The sequence below is a fragment of the Serinus canaria genome, chromosome 7, assembly GCF_022539315.1.
Source record: "Serinus canaria isolate serCan28SL12 chromosome 7, serCan2020, whole genome shotgun sequence".
Taxonomy (NCBI): domain Eukaryota; kingdom Metazoa; phylum Chordata; class Aves; order Passeriformes; family Fringillidae; genus Serinus; species Serinus canaria.
The window spans coordinates 14,093,207-14,114,249 of NC_066321.1; the positions used below are offsets into that span (position 1 = coordinate 14,093,207).

Sequence of the window (21,043 nt, forward strand, 5' to 3'; positions counted from 1 at the left end):
TATTTAAAAAGTACTTGACAGTGTCCCTTTAATATCCACAAATGATTCAGCCATTGTGCATTGAAAGAGAATGTTCCTGAAGAGCAACCGATACCTTCGAGGATATATCCCAGAGAAGGAGACTTATTAGAAGTGCTACACAGTCAGTCAGCAACTGTGCTCCCTCTTCAGACTAACTCTCTTTTGGATGATTGAATGGAATAGACTCTGTAATAAACTAACAGACTGGATATGAAAGGATCAGCCTACAAGACTGAGTGAGACTGTTGCAAATTCAGCAGCAGAGATACAGACACCAAAAAAAAAAAAAAGGGTACATCTCCAATGCATGAGTGTCTGAATCAGTAAGGGAGCAGAAACCCATTAAATATGGGTCAGCTTCTTGTGATTAGAGCAAAATGGAAGAAAATTAACCTGGAATGTCTGCATGGAAAATGATGTATGTGGGTGGCAAGGTCTGGATGCTGGATTTGGGGTTATGAAGGCATGAATCACACCAGTACTTGTGCTTGAAACACCTGCGGAACGTTTGTACAAAATTTGCCAAAAATGCCTATACGTCAAATAAAGGTTATGGAGCACCCTCCCCCCTCCCAGTTCTACCCTCACAAACCCCTTGTCAGGAACATTATGAAAAAAACAGGCTTCTTGGTGAAATTTGGGTATGCCTGGATTTTGTTAAGATTTTCATACTGAAATGATTCAATCTATCTTCTGTAAATCAATACTGAAAAAATGCCCAGCCATTTCACTTCAGGTACCCCACAGTAAATCAAACAAGGCTACAGTGACTCATGAAACAAAACAACTCATCACCCTGGTTAATTGGAGTCTGGAAAATAAAAACACTCCAAATATTTTGTTCCCTTCCATGTTTTTATAAATCTCACACTACGTGTGTGTTTGTGTGCACGTGCATGTGTGTACGGGGGCTGTGCACAGAGCGTTACCTATTTCAGGTAATAGGATTTGTAAGACATGCTCAACCGTCTGTTCCTCTGCTTCCCCAGAACTCTGCCTACTCAGTTTGTAGTCTGTATTGCACTTGTTTTGTTGGTTTTTTTGTGATTTGTGTTGTTATTTTTTTCTTTTTTTTTCTTTTTTTTTTTTTTTTAACAGGCTGGAAAACATTAACCTCTTTAGCATGAGTGTGCAGCTCTCCCTCCACCTGCTTTTTTCCTTAGCTGGCCAGGTGCCGCCTCTTATATCTTGTGCAGTTACTGAAAAAAGAAAAGAAGAGAAGAAAAAAAGAAAAAAGAAAAGGAAAGAGAAAGAAAAAGGCACACCATGCTCCTCTGCTTTATGAGTTCTTTGTCTCCTCCACTTCGTGTTAAGGCCTCCTGAATTCCTCCGCTCAGACCGTCGTGACCCTCATGACGAGCTCTCTGTTACTACTAGACTGACTCCTCTGTTCGTGAGGCCTCAGGTGGCTGAGTATATGCAGGATGGTATAAGCACAGTGGTGGTCAGAGAGGGTGCCTGTGGCATGGCCAGCAGCCCGTGCCCCGCTGTCGGCTGGAGCGGAGTTAGTGGCTGTACCACCAGTGGAGGACGAGTGGGTGGTTTGGGAGGAGGGGCGCTGATTTGTCCTGGTCCCTGTTTTTTGCTCCTCCATGTCCTTTGTTTTGTCATAGTTCAGCACTTTCCACTGCTGATTGACCGCCTGCCACCGTTTAAAAATCCGGTAAACCGAGGGCCCTTCGTGTATTATTAGACCTGGAGGGAAGGGGGAAAGAAATAGACATAAAGCACAAACAAAACTTTAGAAAGAACCATAAACCTTCCCCAGCACTTTTCCCCAGGTAGCTGTTTAAGCTCAGCTCTCCAGCCAGTGCTTTCTCAATGATAAATCCTGTATTTTAATTACCGACAGGCAGAGCACTGGTGCTCCTCCTCTGCTGGATCCCTTTTCCCCCTGAATTAAAGGGATTACGGTTTTATCTTAGCCATCGACAAACGGATCGTAAATGTAGCACAGTGAGTTATGCTCTTACAGCAAAAGAGTATCTGTTTACCAACAAATGCCCAAGGTTTATCTCTCACTGGGCTAATTTTGCATGCTGCATAGGCATGATTCACCAGGCTCAGGCGTGTGTTTGGAGGAGGTGTAACTGCAGCTGACGTGTCACTGATGGCTGCTGCACCAGCGCCGTGTGTGTGCACAGCCCGTGTCTCTCCCCACACACACACCAGCAGAGCAGACACATGTGGAAGGCAGAAGCAGCAACTGAGCAGAAAAAGAGGTTCTGTCTGTACCCTTAAGTGGTTTGTTATCCAAGGCAAAGTTTTGCTCATCTGCAGAGCAGGTACCTCATCGAACGTCACTCCCTCCTTTGAGGGGGAGCTCAGCACGTTTGACAGAAAGGGCAGAGGAGCTCCCAGTGTATGCAGAACATGCAGGCAGTGCCTGTGTCCTGCTGCCCACGTGCAGGCACAGGGCTGATGTCTGGGGACGGCTCTGGGCTGTAGGACATGGCACTGCTAATGGTCTCTGTGTTCCTAAGAGAAGGAGCAGCCCAGGCCCCTCAGTAGCCCAGCAGCTGTCTCATTTCCCAGCTGTCTCCATCATCCTCCCCATCCTTGCATGAGCACTAACGAATTAAATAATTTTAGTTGCTTGTATGATGACAGCATTTTAGTACTAAGCTCTGCTATTGCTATTGAAGTTGCCAGACCCTGGCTAGACCCTGTGGAAGCACTAGGTCTCTAGCAGTGGCTGCAACACAGGTCTTCTCCACTGAGGCTGGAGGAAGCTGCAACACCTCCTGTAGACTGGCTTGGCTGGCACACTGTAATGTACCTCACAAGCTTTGCTAGAGAATGGGATTTATGTGGAATGAGGAGAGTCTGAGTGTCCCTGCTTTGCAGCCATCTGTCTCTTAGGAAAATGCCTTTGTCCCAGGCAACTGAAGCCAGACCATCAGGCAGGACTGGGTGAGTTAGCACATGTCCTTAATGATGGAGGCTTCACCATTCTGGGTCAGGATCAAGATTATCAAAAACCCTTCTAAGAAGAGTAGCTCTCTTGCTTTCCTCTTGCAAGCATAAAAATACAAGAACAAGGCTCACAAGAATCAAACCCATGCGTAAACAAAGGGGCTGACTTGACCAACAACGTGTGGAGAGATGATGGGCACCCCAGAATAAAGTGGTTTGCAGCTATTACTGATTAATCAGATGCTACAGCTTTACCAACCACCTACCTTTTCTAGACAGTTCAAGCTTCTGATGACAGATAATTGCTGGAGACAGCCTGTGCCACATCAGACCCCAAAACACCTGCAGGTCATCTTACCCTTAGGGCTGATCTCCCCATTTACCCACTGACAGGATGCAGGCACTTGGTTTCTTAGGATCAGCATCTGATGTTAGAGAGTTTAAATCCTTGCTTCAGTACAGACTGAGTTTCCAGCCTCCCTGGTTCTAAGCATAACTAGGAGCCCTGCTGACTTGATCCCAGATTAGCTTCAGGGGGACTCACATTCATTGAAATGGGGTGCTGAGCCTGCTCACTGGCTGTAGAATTAACTCCACTGGATAGCTTGTGTGCAGATCTGACTCTTTTGGGACAGGGAATGGTGTAGGGCACCACAGAAAGAGAGAGCTCTACCCTCTGGTTCCCACAGGCCACTGAGATTGCACACCCTGCAGTGCTGCTGGCTTTTTATAACCAAACCCAGTGATGTCTTAATAGAAAAATGTGGGTTTCCTTCCTGCTTTGAAAGATGGTTGAGAATTCTGACGTGGTCTGATCAAAGCATCAACCATAGAAAGCAGGACTTAGGGAAAGCCTGCAGATCCAGCCAAGGACACAGAGCTTTGAAGCATGCCTGAAGTGGATCAGCCCATGACAAGGGACATTAGACGTACATTTAAATGAGCTGCCTGATCAGTAATGAATGAAATTCCACTCTGATCAATGGTTCTCAGTGTTTCTCAGAGACCACTTTAAGCCTGGGATAAAAGAGCCAAAATCAAATGTTTTCTCTTTGGCTGTAGAACATTCTCCATAGCATCAAATCCATTCTACAAAGTATTAAGCACCGAGCCACGATTGTAAATCTATTCTTAATTACCTTATCACAAATATTTAATGCACAGCCTGATTCAAGAGGGCTGTTTATAAAATTCTTGTTTGTTTGCCTTCTAATTATAAATGTTTATGATCTTATGCAATTAACTGTGTGATGCTGATGGATGGGTTGCTGAGTCAATTGAGCAGCTGTTTTCTTAGATAGTTTTGGTTTCCAAATATTTATAAAAGTACAAAATAACCTCTTTTCATCTGTATTTACTGGGCTCTAAATTACTTATCGATTTCGCAGTGTCAAGCTCAGGAAGCTGTAAAATTAAGAAGGAACCAAGTGGAGGGGTGGGCATGGGAGCGGAAGTAACAGCGATTCATTTACAAGAGGAAGTGCCAAGAGTAAGCAAGAGTCTATCAGTTAATATCAAGCTGCATGATGCTTAATGCTCTCTTTGAAACACATCTTGTCTGCCTCAGATAAATTAGGATTGGAATTCTTACATTCAGCTCTGTGCATCCCTTAACAAGAACACCCCTCCCCTCAAGAATCATTCTTGTTGACAGAGGTGAAATGTTCAATTTAAAGGCCAGAATTCAGTGGGAAGTCCTTTAGGAAGGACTGTATTCAACTTGAGGTGTCCATTTAGAAGCAGTTATTCCATAAGCCAAATCCTCTGTGTGAGTGTATAAGATTGCATGCTGGTGTGATGATCTCTCTTTGCACAGTCCTCAACACAGAAATGTCAATATCAGAGTTTCAGATGGATTCTGGGAGTGTCCCGGTCCTTTTCTACTCCTCCCCATTTTATCTCGCCCTCTTCTGCTTCACAAAATCTCTTCTCAGTATATCCTCTGTGAAAACCATCCTCTTCAGAAGGAAAATTTCTGTGAGTTGTACACTTGTTAGTCCAGCTCGTTGCCTGCTTCACGAAATCCCTAGTTTGTAGTGTTGGTGAAGTGGAACTCCCATGGAATGTGGGCACTCATGATGTGCCGCTCTCATTCCCATTTTCCCAAGTAGAGACCTGGCTGGACCAGCATTGGATAAAATTCCTTGATCTGAAAATTGTTGAAAGCTGGACTCTCTTGGGAATAGATGAGACAGAGGTGCATTCCATCAGTGGGCTTGTAAGAAAACTGATCAAGAGAAAGGTCCTCAGCCCAAGGGCCAGAAGGGCTGCTGGGAGAACCGTGGCAGGTGTAACAAGGGAATTGTGTTTATGTCTCTGGAGGGGGAAGCGGGGATCAGCTGCTGTACCACCATCCCATGAGATTAACCCAGGTGGTTGTGAGCCTCCAATTTAAAGTAACTTTGGAGCAGCAGTTTACCAAAAATGACATTCAGTCAATTCCTGAATGTGGTCAGCCTGTGCCACTAAGGGATGTTTTCCCCAGAATTTTCAGCCTCTAATTAACCTTCCTCTTATCCCAACACTTGCCATGCATTTTCTTGAAAAAATCAGGTAAATTTTTAGGGCAGGAACTGTTTCACCTCTTTGCCAGTAAAGAAAACCACCAAAACAGGGCTTCTGCTGACAGTGGGTAGCTCATCACCCCTGCACTGACACTGATACTATCTACATGAGAAAAAAAATCACAATCCATTCCAGCCAGTTGCCTTCTCAAAAAGGCCCTGTCCTGTCACCTCTTTTTTCCACCTTCAGCAGGACTTTGTCTTTTTGTTTTCCTTTTCAAATGCAATTTCATCTCAGCCAGACAGCTGCCCTGCTTCAGCCTGTTTCTGTTGCTTTCATTATTGGGTGTCAGGGGACGATTATGGCAGCTGTGATCAAAGCTTAATGTTTGCCTCCACAGCAGTTGTGACTCAGGCCAAGGTAAACCAAGCTTTCTGGGAGATAACACTTTATTTGCTAGGCTTTCTCTCTGTTGACATCATTGCATACACAAACCCTTCCCTCCCTTTCTGTGAATTCTTTAATCTTTTGTGACAATCTTAAATTTCTGCACTTTTGTTTCCAAAGATCCACCAGCTCAGCCCTCACTAATCTTTTTGCCTTAATCTTATTTGCTCCATCCTTAGTCGCCTTTCATCTTGACCTAAGAACAGGAAAGTGGCTGATGATAAATCAGGGAAAGGGAGTCAGAAGGATCTGTTCCTGGAAATACAGGCTTGGAAAAGGGTACATAGTATCTGGCATCCCTCACCATTGTGCCCAGGTCAGTTCCAGCTGAATATGACAAGTTCTCTGAACAGCCTGGCATACTTAGACGCTCCTGTGGCAGATACTCAAGGCTGCAGAGGAAATGGGGAAGAGGGTGAACCTGTGCTTATCAGGAAATGGGGAAGAGAGTGAACCAAGGAGCAGGGAGAGGTAGTTTTGTATTTGAAAACAATGTCATGGCATCAATGTGACTCTGTACTTGGGCTGATTTGGAGGAGAGCTCTGAACCCCAGAGCTGACAAGGCAGGGGATGAGGTAATGTCCTCCTTCTCCTCAATCCTGTTCATCATCTCCAGAACCTTTTCATTTCATCCCCCTTTTTCTGCAGGTGAACTTCCCAGCAGGGTGCATTCCAGGAGCAGAGAGGGGCAGAATCAGCACTGGAACACCCCACCTGCCTTTTGGTTCCCTGATGAAATAAACTGGTATGTCACTCTCTTCAGCAGTGTGACTGTCTGATCCAGCTTGTGTTTGGGATTCTTAATTCTCATTCCTAAGGGTAATGCTTTGCACTTCTCTTTATTCAATTACATCTTGTTGATTCCTCCAATTTGCCAAGATAATTTCAAATGCTGATCCTCCAAAGTCCTTGCAGCCTTTCAAAGCTTGGTGTCATCTGTGTATTTTATAACAGTAGATCCTATTTAATTATCTAAGTCATTAATAAAAATATTGAAGAGAGCAAAGTCCACAAGACTCTTTACTTGAAAGCAGTTTTTCCATTGGCTGTACACCTGCATTATAGTTATTTAATCTAGAACATGCTTCTCTGGGAGGAGAGTCCAAAGGCAAAGCATCAAGAGCATTGCCCAAGCCACAGCATATTAAACTAACAGCTTCCCCCTTAGCCACTTTGCAATTACCCTTCCAAATTACATCTGGTTATACTCCTGTGCTCACCAATTGGTTAGCTCAAAAATATTCAGTATCTTTCTATGAATCAGTTAAGCTGATTTGCCTTCATTTCCTCAGTGCCTACCTTCATTATCTGATAGAGATTATATTTAAAGTTAGGTACTCTGCTTGTATTTCCCCAGCTGCCTGGCACCTCCTGCATCCTCCTCAAGTTCCTGATGATGAAATGCTCATGGGTCAGCCACTGTTCCTGCAGCTGCCTCTGAAGTTCATTAGGACATGCTGTCAAGGACAGAGCTAACTCATTTGAATAGTTTTGAGGCTCTTCTTTTCTGATTCTGCTCTGGGCTCCTTTCTCCTCATTAAAATTATTTTAGTTAAGTTTTGAGGACAGAAACAAAGGCAACATTTAACTATTTGGCCCTTTGTTATCAAATACTATTTGAGCTCTTAGACTTGCCTTGTTCTTATTCACTTATGCTTATGGACCCAGTTCTTTTTGCCTTTTGAATCTCTGGATGGTCATTTTGGGGCTCAACTCTGACAGCTCCCCATGCCTGTGTGATTTCTAGAGAGACTTTTCATTAGTTGAAGGTTATTCTTTCTGCCTTTTGTGTGATTGCAGCTTCTGATTTTGGGTCCTCAAAGAGTTCCTGATGCAGCCTCTGTGCTCTCTTCCCACGCTTCTGAGCTTCCCCCTGCACAGGCACAGTTTGCTGCTCTGCCTTTAGTATCATCCCTTTTGGCAGCTGTGAGCTGTTCACAGCTCTTTTATCCTTCAGATTCTCTTCCCGAGAGACTCTCACTGCTCTGCTCCCCTGGGGCTGCTGCTGCTGCTTTTCTGGAGTCCATTATCCTCACATCTTACTTTTCTTCAGCTCTGGAATGCTTTCATTAAACAGTTGCTTCCCATACAAACTACTGATACATTCAAATTTTCAGGGAGTCTTTGCTTTCTGGGGAAATCGAATAGGAAGTTTAGATTCCTTCGTAACTGTCATCTCCACTCTCCAAAATATAATTTTTGTCCCTATAATGTTTCAAGAGCTGAACACTCTACCCTGCATACAGGATTAGTTCCTACTGGTTAGCCTGGAACATATGGTGCTGTCTTTTAGAAATTTCTGGAAGCTGCAAGACACTGGACCAGTGATCAGGATTTCTCTCGACCATAAGACTTTTAGCAAAGGTCTGCTCTGAATAATGCTGGAACTGTACTAGGAGGGTGTGCAAACTTAGCAATTGCCAGCATTGAATGAGATAAAGTATAAATTGAAAATGTATTCATAATGATTAAAGCTCAAGTGAATGCTTAACATATGGAAAAATAATTAGCTGATTATAATCAGGCACTTTCTTATCAATCATTCTCAATACACATTTTTTTTTAATGTTTAAAGAACTGATTATGTATGAGTCTAAACTGTGTTTTGGCTCAGCAGAACTGGGATGGCTGGACTCCCTTGAGTGCTGTTATCACTGGATGACATGGCCATCATGGATCCCATGGACCTGGGGAAGACAAAACACTCCTTCTGAGAAGTGCCTTCACTGTAGTGAGGTTTCACTGTCACACAGCTTTCCCAGCACTGGCATGCCATGTTTGGATCTCCTAGGCCACAGGGCCATGACTCCAGCAAAACTGAAATTGAGCCCCTCAGAGATTGGTACCTCCATGGCCAGGGAAGAGCTCCCACCAGGGTACCCAGAGAAGCTGTTCCCAGTCTTGAGAGGAGGTTTGGACTCTTCCATTTTGGGTCACTATAGCAAAAACAAGCTGGCCCATAACCTTCAACTGCTGGCTAACCAGAAAAACCTTGTGTTTATTACAGCTCATTTCTCCTTGTTCAAAGGCAGCAGTGCCTTGGAGCTTCCTCAGCCCCTGGTGCAGTAAGAGCCCTTCTCCTTCCTTGCTTCCTCCACTCCATCTGGCAGAGCCAGGGGAGCAGCAGATCCCATCTGGGCAGGTCATCATACTGTGCCCCAAGCTCTCCGCAGCCAGTAACACCCAGCCCCAGAGCCAGCAAGAGCCCTGCCAGGTGGGACATGGATCCAGTGTGCTGGCACCTCAGGGAGTCCCACAGTGGCTGCTCCACCAGGTGGGTGATCCTGGGGCACAGTGTGGGGGGCTGGGGACAGAGGCAGCTCTTTCATTACTGCTGGAAGTGCCTGGTGTGGCAGCTGGCAGCGTCCCTCCCCCAGGAAGCACTGTGATTTTGCAGGATGAGGCTGAGCTACACAGCAAGAAACAATTTCCAGGCTGTGACACTGCAGCATGTCCTAAGTTCATGTGACACAAGTGTGCAGCAGTGATTCCTGTGTGCACAGGAGGCCACAGGTTCCTCCCGGAAGCAGGAGCTGTCCACCCCACAGACATGGCATTTGTAACTGTGGGAGGAGGAAGGCTTTATCCAGCAGGATGAATTGAGTTGACAGGTAGGACTGCCTGTCATGGGGCTTGTGGAGCTCATGGGAGCTGGGGGCAGGGTGTTGCAGGAGCATTTGGGGAGCTTTTATGGCTGCAAAGCAATGCATCTTTTCTGCAAGGTGCTGCCACCAACCCAGGGCAGCCCCGCTCAGCCATATTCTCCAAAACACATGGGCTGGGCCCTGTAGGGCTGAACTGATAAGACCCAACATGAGGAAACACTGGCAAAATTAAGGAGCTGAGAAGAGGTGTCCCATGGTAATCAAATTTCACTTTGTTCGGCACTCCCATTTGTTTGTAATGGGAAAATAACACCAGCTGTCCTGTGACAGAGGAGCTGGGCTGACCCCTGGAGCTGCACACAGCAACACTGTGGCCCTGGAGATGCCACAGTACTTCCATCTGTAAACATACAAACTACCAAGCACAACTTTCTCCTCCTGCACTGCCCAGACCAGTACTTTTTTACCCCTTGACTCAAAACAGTGATAAAAACCACCCTAAAGCAAAACAAGAAATAACTGAAAATAGGTAAAATGAAACCCAAAGAAATTCTTGCTCAGGCAGTAGATAAAAGCATAAACTGAAGCACTCCCATAAACTCAGTTGTCTGTGGACAGCTACAGCAAAATGGATGTTGTGCCCTAAAGGGCCCTTGTACTCCTGTGGTATTTAACTCACAGGGCATTATAAAGCAGAGGATTAAAGGGAAGTCTGTAGTTATGCAGGCAGCAATAAATGAGACTCTTCTTGGAAAAAGCAACTAAATAAATAGAGATGGGAGCTCCACCAAGAGAACAACCCCTTGCATCTGAATCATGCCTCTCCAGCACCATTCCCCACTTGTGTGTCTATCCATAACTGTGCCAGAACAGGAGGGATAGGGCTTGGAGGCAGTACTCATATACCCTCTTGCTCTCTTAAAGTTTCCCCTCCTTGCTTTGTAGCTAGGACTGGGTAGATCCTCTTGGAACAATTTTTTTCCTCTGATTTTAAAATGGATATAACAGCAACACCCCACAAATTGAAAAGGCTTTGTTCAAGAGGTGAAAGACATCCATTGTGTGCATGACAGATACGGCAAGGGCTTTAAAAGAAGGGAGCAAACAATAATTTCAATCTAGGTTGAACAGAGCACTGATCTCTAAGTGATTTGATGGGTCTTTTCTACCTTCAGATTTCCAGACATTCCCTACAGAAGTCCATGTAGTTGAATACTTATGGTGAAGAGAGAAAAAGCACGTGACTTCCACTTCATTCTGTTTGCGTGATGGAAACCATTCCTCCAGGTCTGGGTCCTGAACAAAGCTATGCCATAGCTAATGTTACTCTGAGCAAAGCACTGCCTGGGCAGCCATGCTGATCCCCAGACATTCCAGGGACACTCCTTTAAAAGGACAACTGTGCAGTGCTTGGGAATCTGCCTTCACACTTGCTTGGAGACCTGAGAAAGTCACATTGTTCCCCAGAATGGAAGAACATGTGTGTATTTGCAGACAGGTTAAAATGTTTCATTTGGAATTGAATTTTTTTAAAATGTTGTATTCTAAATTCTGACACTGAATTTGAAATACTCAGCATGAGCAGTCATCTCTAAATGTTAAATCAAAATGCTTTGTTCAAGAATGATCAAAACATGACATTTGCTTATTGAAAGTAGAACTAATGCCTCCCTCTCTGCTTTTATTAGCAAATGAAATTCTGTAAAGTAAAATGAGAATAGTTTCACAATTTTTTCATTTTCTAAGTGATGCAGGTCCTGTCTGAGCCCAATTCCTCCAGACTATTCCAGTCACCTAAGTGCTTTTTCACTAAGAGAAATACAAACCAATAAGGAGAGACACGAAGGTGAGTACAGATCACCCTTGCCATCCCCCAGGGTAATGTAGGGCACATGGGCCAAACTAAGAGACCTGAGATGCCTGTGAAGTCACATGTTGGCATGTGCATGGTGATTGCTTCTACTGCCTCACTGGAGTGAGATGTGGGCATCTTTCCCCTCCAACATGCAGGAAGGCATCCCAAGGATGTGAGGCAGAAGGTGTTCATGCTGGAATTTGGCCAGCCTTTTGTTAGGATAAACATGTCCCTGGGACATGCCATGGTGCAGCCTGTCCTGTGCTGCTTCGTCCTTCACAGCCATGACAAAAAGAAAATAAAAATCTCTCACTGCAAACCCAGGATTTCTGTGAGATCTCCCAAAGCCTTTCACCTTGGGTGCTGCAGCCTCTCTCTGCTCCCTGATGATGTCCCCACAGGTCTCACCTTCTCCCCTGCAAAGGTCTTCCCCCCTCCCACAGAGGCACTATTCAAAATTAACAAAGAGTGGTAGAAGCCAAAAGGAAAAGGGTCTGGTATTTCTGAGCTGTTACTAGCTAGGATCTCTAGGAAGGAAAAACATGTTTCTTACTCCTCTGCACCTGCAAGGATCTTCTACCAGAGCTGAAGGCCTTATTGGCTGCAATATCCAGATGAGTGAATGCTGACAGAGGCTGAGGGGCAGGTAAGGATTTACCTGCACCCATGGGATCTGTCAATGCTGAGCTCACAAGCATGACAGCAGTGAACGGAGCTGAGCGTGGCTAAACCTGCAGCAAAGGTTTAGAGAGCCCTGGAGAACACAGAAAGGCTCTTCATGTGGCTGTGGCTGAGCAGAGTCAATTGTCCCACCTGGCATAGCATGGATATTGTGGAACCAGCTCTGCCATGGGGCAGAGGGGCTCAGGCTGTGGCTGTCATTCGTGGGTCTTGGTGCAGGAAGAAAAGCACTGCTTTCAAAAAGAATTAAGTTTAGCAACTTAGCCCATAGGCCTGTTTGCGATATTCTTCATTACAGCCTGTTGTATCTGGGTTGAAAGATGGCCCTGCTAGTAGGCAGCCATCAATCAGTCTCTACAAGGTGATCCCAGAGCTTGATTCATGTGTCTTCATATTAATCTCTTCTTACCTCTGCTTCTGCCTCCCCACTGAGCTGGGGACACACCAAGAGCAGCCTCATACATGGGGGTGACCCTGCCGTGGTCTCATCTTTGACCATGGAGTTGAATTCTCTTGCTACAGCCACAACAGCCTGCCATGGACCACAGCTTCCACTTCCAGGAGTAATGTGTCTGTGGGGATGCAGGCTGTAGTAGGAGGAGTGACAGGACAGAAGGCAGTTGGAAAAACACAGCCTGGCACAGAACTGAGGACTTTTTTCATCCCTTACTAGACAGCACAATTTGTGCAGCTGGCATGGGAGATCCTACCAACTGCCTACAAGGGAATTTCCTGCCACAGTGTAGAGGTTGTGACAGGCAGGTGAGTGCTCCTGCCTCTGCCCACGTATGGAAACTTAACCCAGGGACACCAGGCACTTGATTTTGTCAAGGAGTTTTGTGACAGTAAGGCACCATTCTGATTGTAAGGTATCACACTTGAAAGCACAAGATGCTGTTCACAAGGCAAGAGAATTTCTTTTTTCCCTCAAAAAAAGTTAATTATGTTGCCCTCATTAAACACCAAACACATTGATCCACTGGAGCAGAGAGCACCATATGGTTATTCACGATAAATACATCTCTGGAGCCCTGCTGCAACAGTGGGACCCTGCTGGAGATGGATGTGGGGAAGGAGTGTGGAGCTGAACGCACACATCTGAAAGCCCAGGTGCTGCTCAGACTGTGCTGGAAGCCAAGTTCCTTTCCTGCAAAGAGGGAGAGGGTTCAGAGCCAGGTCCAATGCTGTCTCTTTGCTCAGCAGCGACGTTCTGGCTCTGTGGAGAGCGGCCAGACCTGTGCTGGAGTCCTGTGGGCACACGGAGCCCCTGCAGCCCTGCCCACTGCTGGGAGCACACAGTGCTCCGCACGTGCCAGCTGCCCCTCTGCTCTCTTATGGAACAATCAATGCAACAGTGGATAAAAATAGCTCCCTTCTTTCAGGGGCAGAAGGGTGGCTTGTCTCGATTTTGCCAAGCATCCACTGTTTCTGGATAACAGCCAAGGAGTCAGTGGCCAGACCAGCTTTGCAGCGTCGCTTCTCCTGATGCTGGCCCAGATACAGGGCCCACAATGACTGCTCCCCAGGAGAGACCCTGCCCAGCTGGATTGAGAGCCCCATAACATGCCCTGTGGGGACTGCTCCTGTCTACACAGCCTCTGTACAGCCGATAGATCAATGATTTGCTCAGTGGTTTTTAAAGCATGCATGCTGTGGCTGAATGTGTCCAAACCATGGTTCACGGCAAAGAAAAGGTGACTTTGCTGCCAAGCTTTATCCCAGCTGCCTGCTCTGAAGGTAGGACCTGGATCTGGCCACTCCTATTAGCTCCTGATAGCTCCAGTTTACATGCAGATTGGGCAAGAAGTGCATGAAGAGCATGACAAGCAGTGCATCAAGCTGAAAGACACAGAAGACTTCTGTATATTTGCACAGATCTTTTCCAGGTATGCCAAAGCCACACACATTTTCTGCGTGGGCTGCTGTCAGGTCTCTCCTCCAAAGAACATTTGCTGAACTTCTCTGCCTTGTGCTCTGCCTTTAGGGTGTCATTGAGCCAAAATGTGGGCTTGGTGCTTCCTCAAAATCGATTCCCTACTGTGGTAGCAATTCTTCCAGCTTTGTACCTTGGAGGAATGTGTAGACCTGAATGAAAACATCTGCTTTCCTTTTGAGAATGGGATTGATACAGATGAAGACCAAGACCCTGAAGACACTTCATTTCTCAGTTTCTTTTTATTTCATTGTGACTTTGACTCCTAAATCCTTTGAATGCTGAAGGCCCAAGTGACCTGGCTAGATAACACCCCGAGGCTACCTCAGCCCGGCATTTCCTCTGGAAAGCAAAGCTAATTTAGAACAAAACCCCATTAGTCTTGGCAAGAAGCTTGAATTGTCACTGTTTCAAGGAAGCTCCATTAATTACTGTTCCCACTGCACTATGAAAGATCAAATGCTGTGGATCGGTTTTAATTGGCTATTGATTTCTTATGTTATTACCTATGGTTGTGCTGAGATGCTGTCAGACATACTGGATGCTTTTGATTATTCTTTCTGGCAGCTGGGATTAAAAACAGCAGGCAGACATTTCCTGATCTGTAATGGACTGCCATGGTGTGCCAACAAGACTCGTTGGCTGGATGAATGGTCCTGCTCTGCCTATCTTGTGCTGCTGAGCTGCAGTGCAGTTTTGAAGGCAAGTACCATGAGGGACCAGCCAGGGAAAGAGTGGGAAAAACTTCAAAGAGCACGAGGATTTAGTGCTTGCAGAAGTGCAAGCACCAAGAAAGGGAGAGCCAGGGAGCAGGGATGGGCACAGACAAAGCAGAAGTGCCCATCAGTCAGTGATCCAAGGAGAGGCAGATCAGATTACTTTTGCATTGCTGGGGATAACCCCCCAGCATGCCAACCTCAGGGATAGCCCTGTGTGATCCCAAGCAGGCCAGCACACACAAACCATATCACCACAACCCTGTGCACACAGCCTACTAATGGCCCTCCTGGGACATGCGTCTCCCTCAGAGCCCATCTGGGGATGCCTGAGCCTACTCTGTGACACGCTCTCATTAGCTGGCAGAGTTTCTTCCTTGTTTAACAGGAGATGCTTTCCTGTCCTCCTGACCCCAAATGACACCTTATTCTACAAATGTCGACGTCCCCTAATTGCACCTTGACAGAGAGAGAGGCAAACCCCTCCTTTCCTCTCCAAGGACTGTCATTTAATTAACAGGCAGGTATCTCTCAGGATTTAGAGGCCAGCTCTAAGCTGCTACTCTCTCTACTCAGTAACTGAGGCCCGTGAAGGCTCATTCCATTTATCTGTGCATTTCGATAACCTCATTTCTGCTAATCTCGCTATACGAGAGATTTACCTCTTGGATTTACCTCTCATGGACCATGGAGGGAGCAGTTAATCAAATGAACAGTCCCCTTCTCACTTCTCATTCCCTTCCTGGTTCCTGATCGCAGATGTCTGTGTTGTAGATGACTTCATAGCAGAGCAATACCTATGCTGGCACCGTCACCAGTTTCTAGTTTAATCCAACTCTCATATCTGTCCGACAGACATGACCAGAGATAGCACAGATGAAAGAGATATCAGAATCAAAGACATCAAGGCTGGCTGGATATCAAGAAGCATTTAATTTGTTCCTCCTTCACAAACTGGGATCATCTCTCTGCAACCTGTTCTTGACATATGTTTTCTAACAGGTTCTTAAATAAAATCCAGTACTGGAGGTTCCCACAAATCCCAAGCAATCTTTTCCAGTGCTTCTTGCCCTCCTGTTAGTTGTCTGAGAGCAAGGCAGAGAACAGTGTTGAAAGGCCATCTTGCACATCCTGCCCAGAAGGACAGAGATTCTGGTGCTTGGGGCCATACCACCTGTCCTCCTGATCATGAGGAGCAGGCTGGTTTTACTTTGGTTGTGGTTTTTGTTTTCATCATGGGTGAAGAGGTAGATAACGGTTCCTGTCCCTCCCAACTGCTTTTGTGGGGCATGCTAGATCTAGAAAAGTCCAAAGAAAACTAGTATATTACTGAAGGTTAGTGACTGAGGGTCAAATCCAGACCCCTGGATTTTGTTCCATGGATCAATAGTCTCTGAGTAAACAGATGTATTTTGAGAGTTCAGTTTGGAGATGATCTGACCATTTCAGAACAAATGAAGATAACAACAACCAAATGATCTGTGCTGAGAGAGCTATATGTGCGAGGAAGCACTCTTGCCCTGACCTTTGACTCACGCTGGAAAGATCAGTGCTGCCATGGGATTGTCCCTGCAAACTGCTGCTGATATCTCTATCTTGGCAAATTGCTACCTAAATCCCTTACTGACTAGGTAGAGAGGAGATCACACAAAACAGCTGGGCAGTTGCTGACTGACTGTCTGATTTTATTCACACCTCTGCAGAGTTGGTGACTTCTCCAGCTTTGAGACTCCACACTGCCAGAGGAAGTGTCCTGCTGAGCACCTCCAGTGACAGGGTGTATAAACCTGCCTCCAGGACAAGAGTCACTGGCTACCCAATGGATGTGAGACACACAAGTATAACTGAAGTGCAAACTGACTGGAACTACAGAGGAGCTATATTTCAGCACACCTGCTCTTCAGTAAGTACTTTGTCTTTCAAACTCCTGCTCCTCTGATAGTGAAAGAAAAATTTGGGGGTAAAGCTGGAGGAAGAAACAACTGGAATTCATGCAAATACTGTAGGACCTAGGGTATCACATTCTGCTAGCTAAGGCTGCCCAGCCTGTTACAAATAAATGTACAGAGAGCACCTTACATTAGCTGGAAAAAAAACAGTGTGGTAGAACTGAGTGCACCTAATGTCCTGCCCTTTCCCCATGACTGAGCATTTCTTAGTTCCTAAATCTTTCCTACCCACCCACAGGCTAGGAAACAAAAGAGGAAAAGGGCTCTGCTGCAGAGGAGGAGACACGGAATTGCACAGACAACACTCCAGTATTTCAAGATCCATTGCCACTGTAATTTTCCATGAGAGGTTTTATCCTAAACTTGCAGAAGTTGAACTAAAACCCACTCATGAATAACAAGGGGCTTGGGGCCATGCTGGCAGTCAGGAGCAGAACTTTCAATCTCCAAAGCTGCCTTTGACTATTTGTCAAAAGACCCTGCATGAGGCAGTAAGGTTTGGAAGAAGGATAAAGAGAGGGATAAAAGCTGTTCCACAGTGAGGAACTCACTGCAAGCCTTCTAGGAAGACATTGCTGCATCCATCACAAAGTTAAAATGAATGAGGAATTCACCTCAGTTGCAGTGTTCATAGAATGGGTTGGGTTGGAAGGGACCTTAAAGATCATCTTGTTCCAACCTGCCTCGGGCAGGGACACCTCCTACTACTCCAGGTTGCTCAGAGCCCCCATCCAGTGTGGCCTCGAACGCTTCCAGGGATTGGGCACCCACAACTTCTCTGGGCAACTCTGCTCCAGTGCATCACCACCCTCACAGTAAAGTATTTCTTGCTAATATCAAACCCTACTCTCTTTCAAATTGAAGCCATGACCTGTGTTCCACCACCACATGCCCTTGCCCTAAGTCCCTCTCCAGCTCTCTTGTAGGCCCCTTGACGTACTGGAAAGCTGTATCCCTAGACCCTTCTCTTCTCCAAGCAGAACCCCAACACTCTCAGACTGTGTTAATAGGAAAGAATTCCCTGTGATCAGTCCCTTCCCCTGGCCTGACCTGGCCTTGGCCCTCAGTGGGACAGAGCAGCCTTTTGGCTAGTGCCAGTGCACGCCCTGAAATCTGCAGGCTGAGGAGAAGTCACTCAGAAAAGAGAGAAGACCACATCAACAGCCAGGGAGTCACAGCTCATGCTAAACATCTCATTTGTCACTGAGTTGAACTGGGCAGAAGAGGAGGAGGAGGGGAGGAGAGTGAACACACACTCTCAGCTAGTACTGCTCAGAGCTTATTTCCTCTCCACTGCTGAGCTGGCAGCAGCAGCAGCAACAGCTGGGATTTCAAAGAGCAAAAATGCACTATACAATCAAGTTTTACACTGCAGGGTGGCAGGGGCAGAGGGCTGGCAGCACCATATATGAGCTTTTCTAGAGGAATGGAGACAGAGCTCACGTGCTCCAGAACATCCCCTCTCCTGCTTGAGCATGGGTGGGCAGCCTGGCAGCACGGGCAGACGTGCTGCACACAGCCCAAGCAGAGCCAGCTCTGGGCAAGAGAACCCACGTACAGACATGTTAACTCACTGCATCTGTAATGCTTCCCACTGGCTTCTGAATTTGTGGGAAAGCCAGCATGCCTGGCACCCCAGGACTGCCAGCTGTGCAGGGAGGAACATGAGACAAGGGGGTGCCCCAAGTCACGACTCTGAAATGTTCCTGGGAATGGGATGCCTAATTGTTCTTTGGCTGGAAAAAAAACAAAACAAAGCTCCCAGCTTAGGGCATTATGCTTTATGGTGACATCAGTCGAGATGCAAATAAACTTATTTTTTCCTCAGAGAACGTGGAAAAGAGAAATAGAGACCAAATCCTTGGAAAAATAAACAAAAACAAACAAACAAACAGAAGAACCTTCTGTCTGCCCAGTTCCCCTTCAGTTCAAGGTTGACATGGTTTGTTCTCTGCTATGTGGGAAGATTTAGCTCTCCTATTAACAGATGAGCTAATCAGTTCCCCTCAGCTCTTGAAGCTTTATCAAAGCCAGTTAATTATGTTACTGTTGTCTGCCCGGCTCAGAGCTCTCCACTTCTGTCCCCTGCCAACAAGGCAACACATGTGCACACCACACATGCACAGGGAATTTTTTTTTTTTCCACCAGCAAGAGAACATAGCCTATTGTGCCTATTGAGCCAACATATGGGTGCTGCCCATCTCTCTTTAACACGCTTTATTCCTGGGGAAATGTGGTACATCCACCAGCATCACATGAAGGAGCAGGGTGATCTCTACAGACCAAGCTCACATCTCATTGCTAGCACAATGGTGGCAACAGTGGGAGGAATTGGTCTTGGCAGGCCCAAGTCCTGTGCTGGAAGGCTGCTGAGGCAAGAGCCAAGAGCCATTTCAACCTGGACACCAGGGTTTGCAGTCCAGAATTCTGTCCCTGACACTGGGTCTGTTTTACTTCTGCACCCAAATTTCACCAGTTGCTGCTCTGTCCTGCTTCTCCTGAGGGCTGGAATAGGGGCTGTTCTTCCCTCTGGAATGACTCTATCCACACATACACATATCAACCAAATCAAGATGACTGCCTTTTCCCACTGAGTTTGGGATCCATAACAGTGATGCCAGGACCTGGACATGAAAAGATCTTTGGTTCCCTTTTTGCTTCCAGTCAGGGTCACTTGAACTGACAAGTGATCTTGCGGCCTGGGCTTGGGTGGACACTGCTCAGGGGCACATTTGGAGGTGGCTGGTGCTCACCAGAGTGTTTCAGGAGCTGCTGCAGATATTGGCAGCTATGTCCCTCCATCCTGCAGACCTGTACTGGTCCCAGGGAGACTCTACTGGGTCAGGCTCACAGCAGCTGCTGTACTCTCCAGGCTTGTGCAGTGTGAGGCAGCTGCATCCTCAAAGAGCTGCTCTGTACCAGCAACCTGACAAGGACCCCAGGCTGGCCCGTGACCTGGTTTGGGCTTGCAGCTCCAAGGTGGGCCAGAGAAGGGGAAGCCAGTCCTGCCTGGCAGAGAGACCACGCTGGAGAGCCAAGGAGCTGCATGTGGAGAAACCCTGCCATGCCCAGTGTGGGGCAGTCCCTAAATTAGCTATTCCAGGAGGAAAGGAGTTTCCCTAAACCTTACACACCCCAGCGTCCCCCAGACCTCCCCACCCACTTCTTGCTCTGAAGAGACATCTGGTTCTCTCTGGCATTTTTGCAGGACCCTCTGCCACCCCAGTCAAGGAAACACTCTGGGGCTGCCCAGACAAGCTGAGAGAACGGTAAAAAATGGGCCATAAAAGCAAAGAGGAGAAAAAGCTGTGGGCACTCAATCCAAGCCAAACTGTATGGGCTGGCTCTCCAGGCCATGTCCCACTCCTCTGCAGAGGTGAGTGAGCCGTGGCCGCGGTGTGAGATACGGTCACCCACCTATACAGACAATGTCCATGAAGCCATACATTCCATAGCAGATCTGGAAGAGCAGGTCCTGGCGCTGCCACTTGGCTGAGGGACTGAAGGTCGACCAGATGAGCCATGAGATACTGGCGATGAGGAAGAGGGAACCCAGGATGGCCGCTGCTATCTGAACCTTCTCAATGACTGTCAGAGAGATGGCCTGCCACTGTACAGGGAGGGGACAAGAGGGAGGGAGGAAGGACAAAAGAGAAGAGATTAGTTACATGGAGCACATCACTGTTTTACACCATCCTGGTGGCTTTGGAGATCTCAAAGAGCACCTATGGGCCTAGGTGCTTTTACCCCATCCGCATCTGGGATGGAGCGTGGCAGTTGTTCAGTAGTGCATGGTCTTGACAGAAAAGAAAATAAAAGAATCCTGCATCTCACTAGAAAAGCACAGCAACCTGAGTGAGGCAGGATGGATGAAGGCACCAAAAATAACATGCCCATGACAGTAGATCGGTGACGGCCATCACAAACCGTAAAGCTACTCCATGAAATAGAGGGAGTTGCTCCCAGTTGCTCTGTCAAATAGAGGCCAGGCAAAATCCTCATCCAGGGCATCCCAGTACCAAAAGAGTAAGTATCTCAAAGAACCAAGCTTTCTTTTGAAGGCCTCACATGAGCTGGCTCTGTGCCACTTTGTGAGATCTGACATGATCACAGCCCTACGTAGCATCTCACAGTGGCAATGCACATCCCACAGAACGTGCTACAAACAACACAAGTTGTTGTGGTCAGGACACCCTGCCTTTAGATGATGACATATTCAGGCTGTGTTCCAAGGTAAACGTCAATGCTTCTTCCTCAGAAAAAGAAAAAAATAGAAATAACTCCTCCAAATCCATTCACTTTGTCAAAGAGCTTTGTATAAGCTACGTTATAAATATCCTAAACCCAGACTCCTCTCTGTCATCCAGCATAAAACCTCCCCACTCAGATTTACACTGCTGAGAAAACTGTCCT

The 21,043-nt window shown here is 46.7% G+C and overlaps 1 protein-coding gene across 1 annotated transcript in view; it reads right to left on the reverse strand.

Annotated features, from left to right (window-relative positions):
• Positions 1–1,187: 1,187 nt before the first annotated feature.
• Positions 1,188–21,043, reverse strand: part of MARCHF4 (membrane associated ring-CH-type finger 4) — a 92,129-nt gene continuing 72,273 nt past the window's right edge. The window contains exons 3-4 of the mRNA XM_018911915.3: positions 20,048–20,240; positions 1,188–1,716 (exon numbers count right to left, since the gene is read on the reverse strand). Coding sequence (XP_018767460.2) covers positions 1,355–1,716; positions 20,048–20,240 — 555 coding nt within the window. The 3' untranslated portion in view covers positions 1,188–1,354. The remainder of the gene's footprint in view (positions 1,717–20,047; positions 20,241–21,043) is intronic.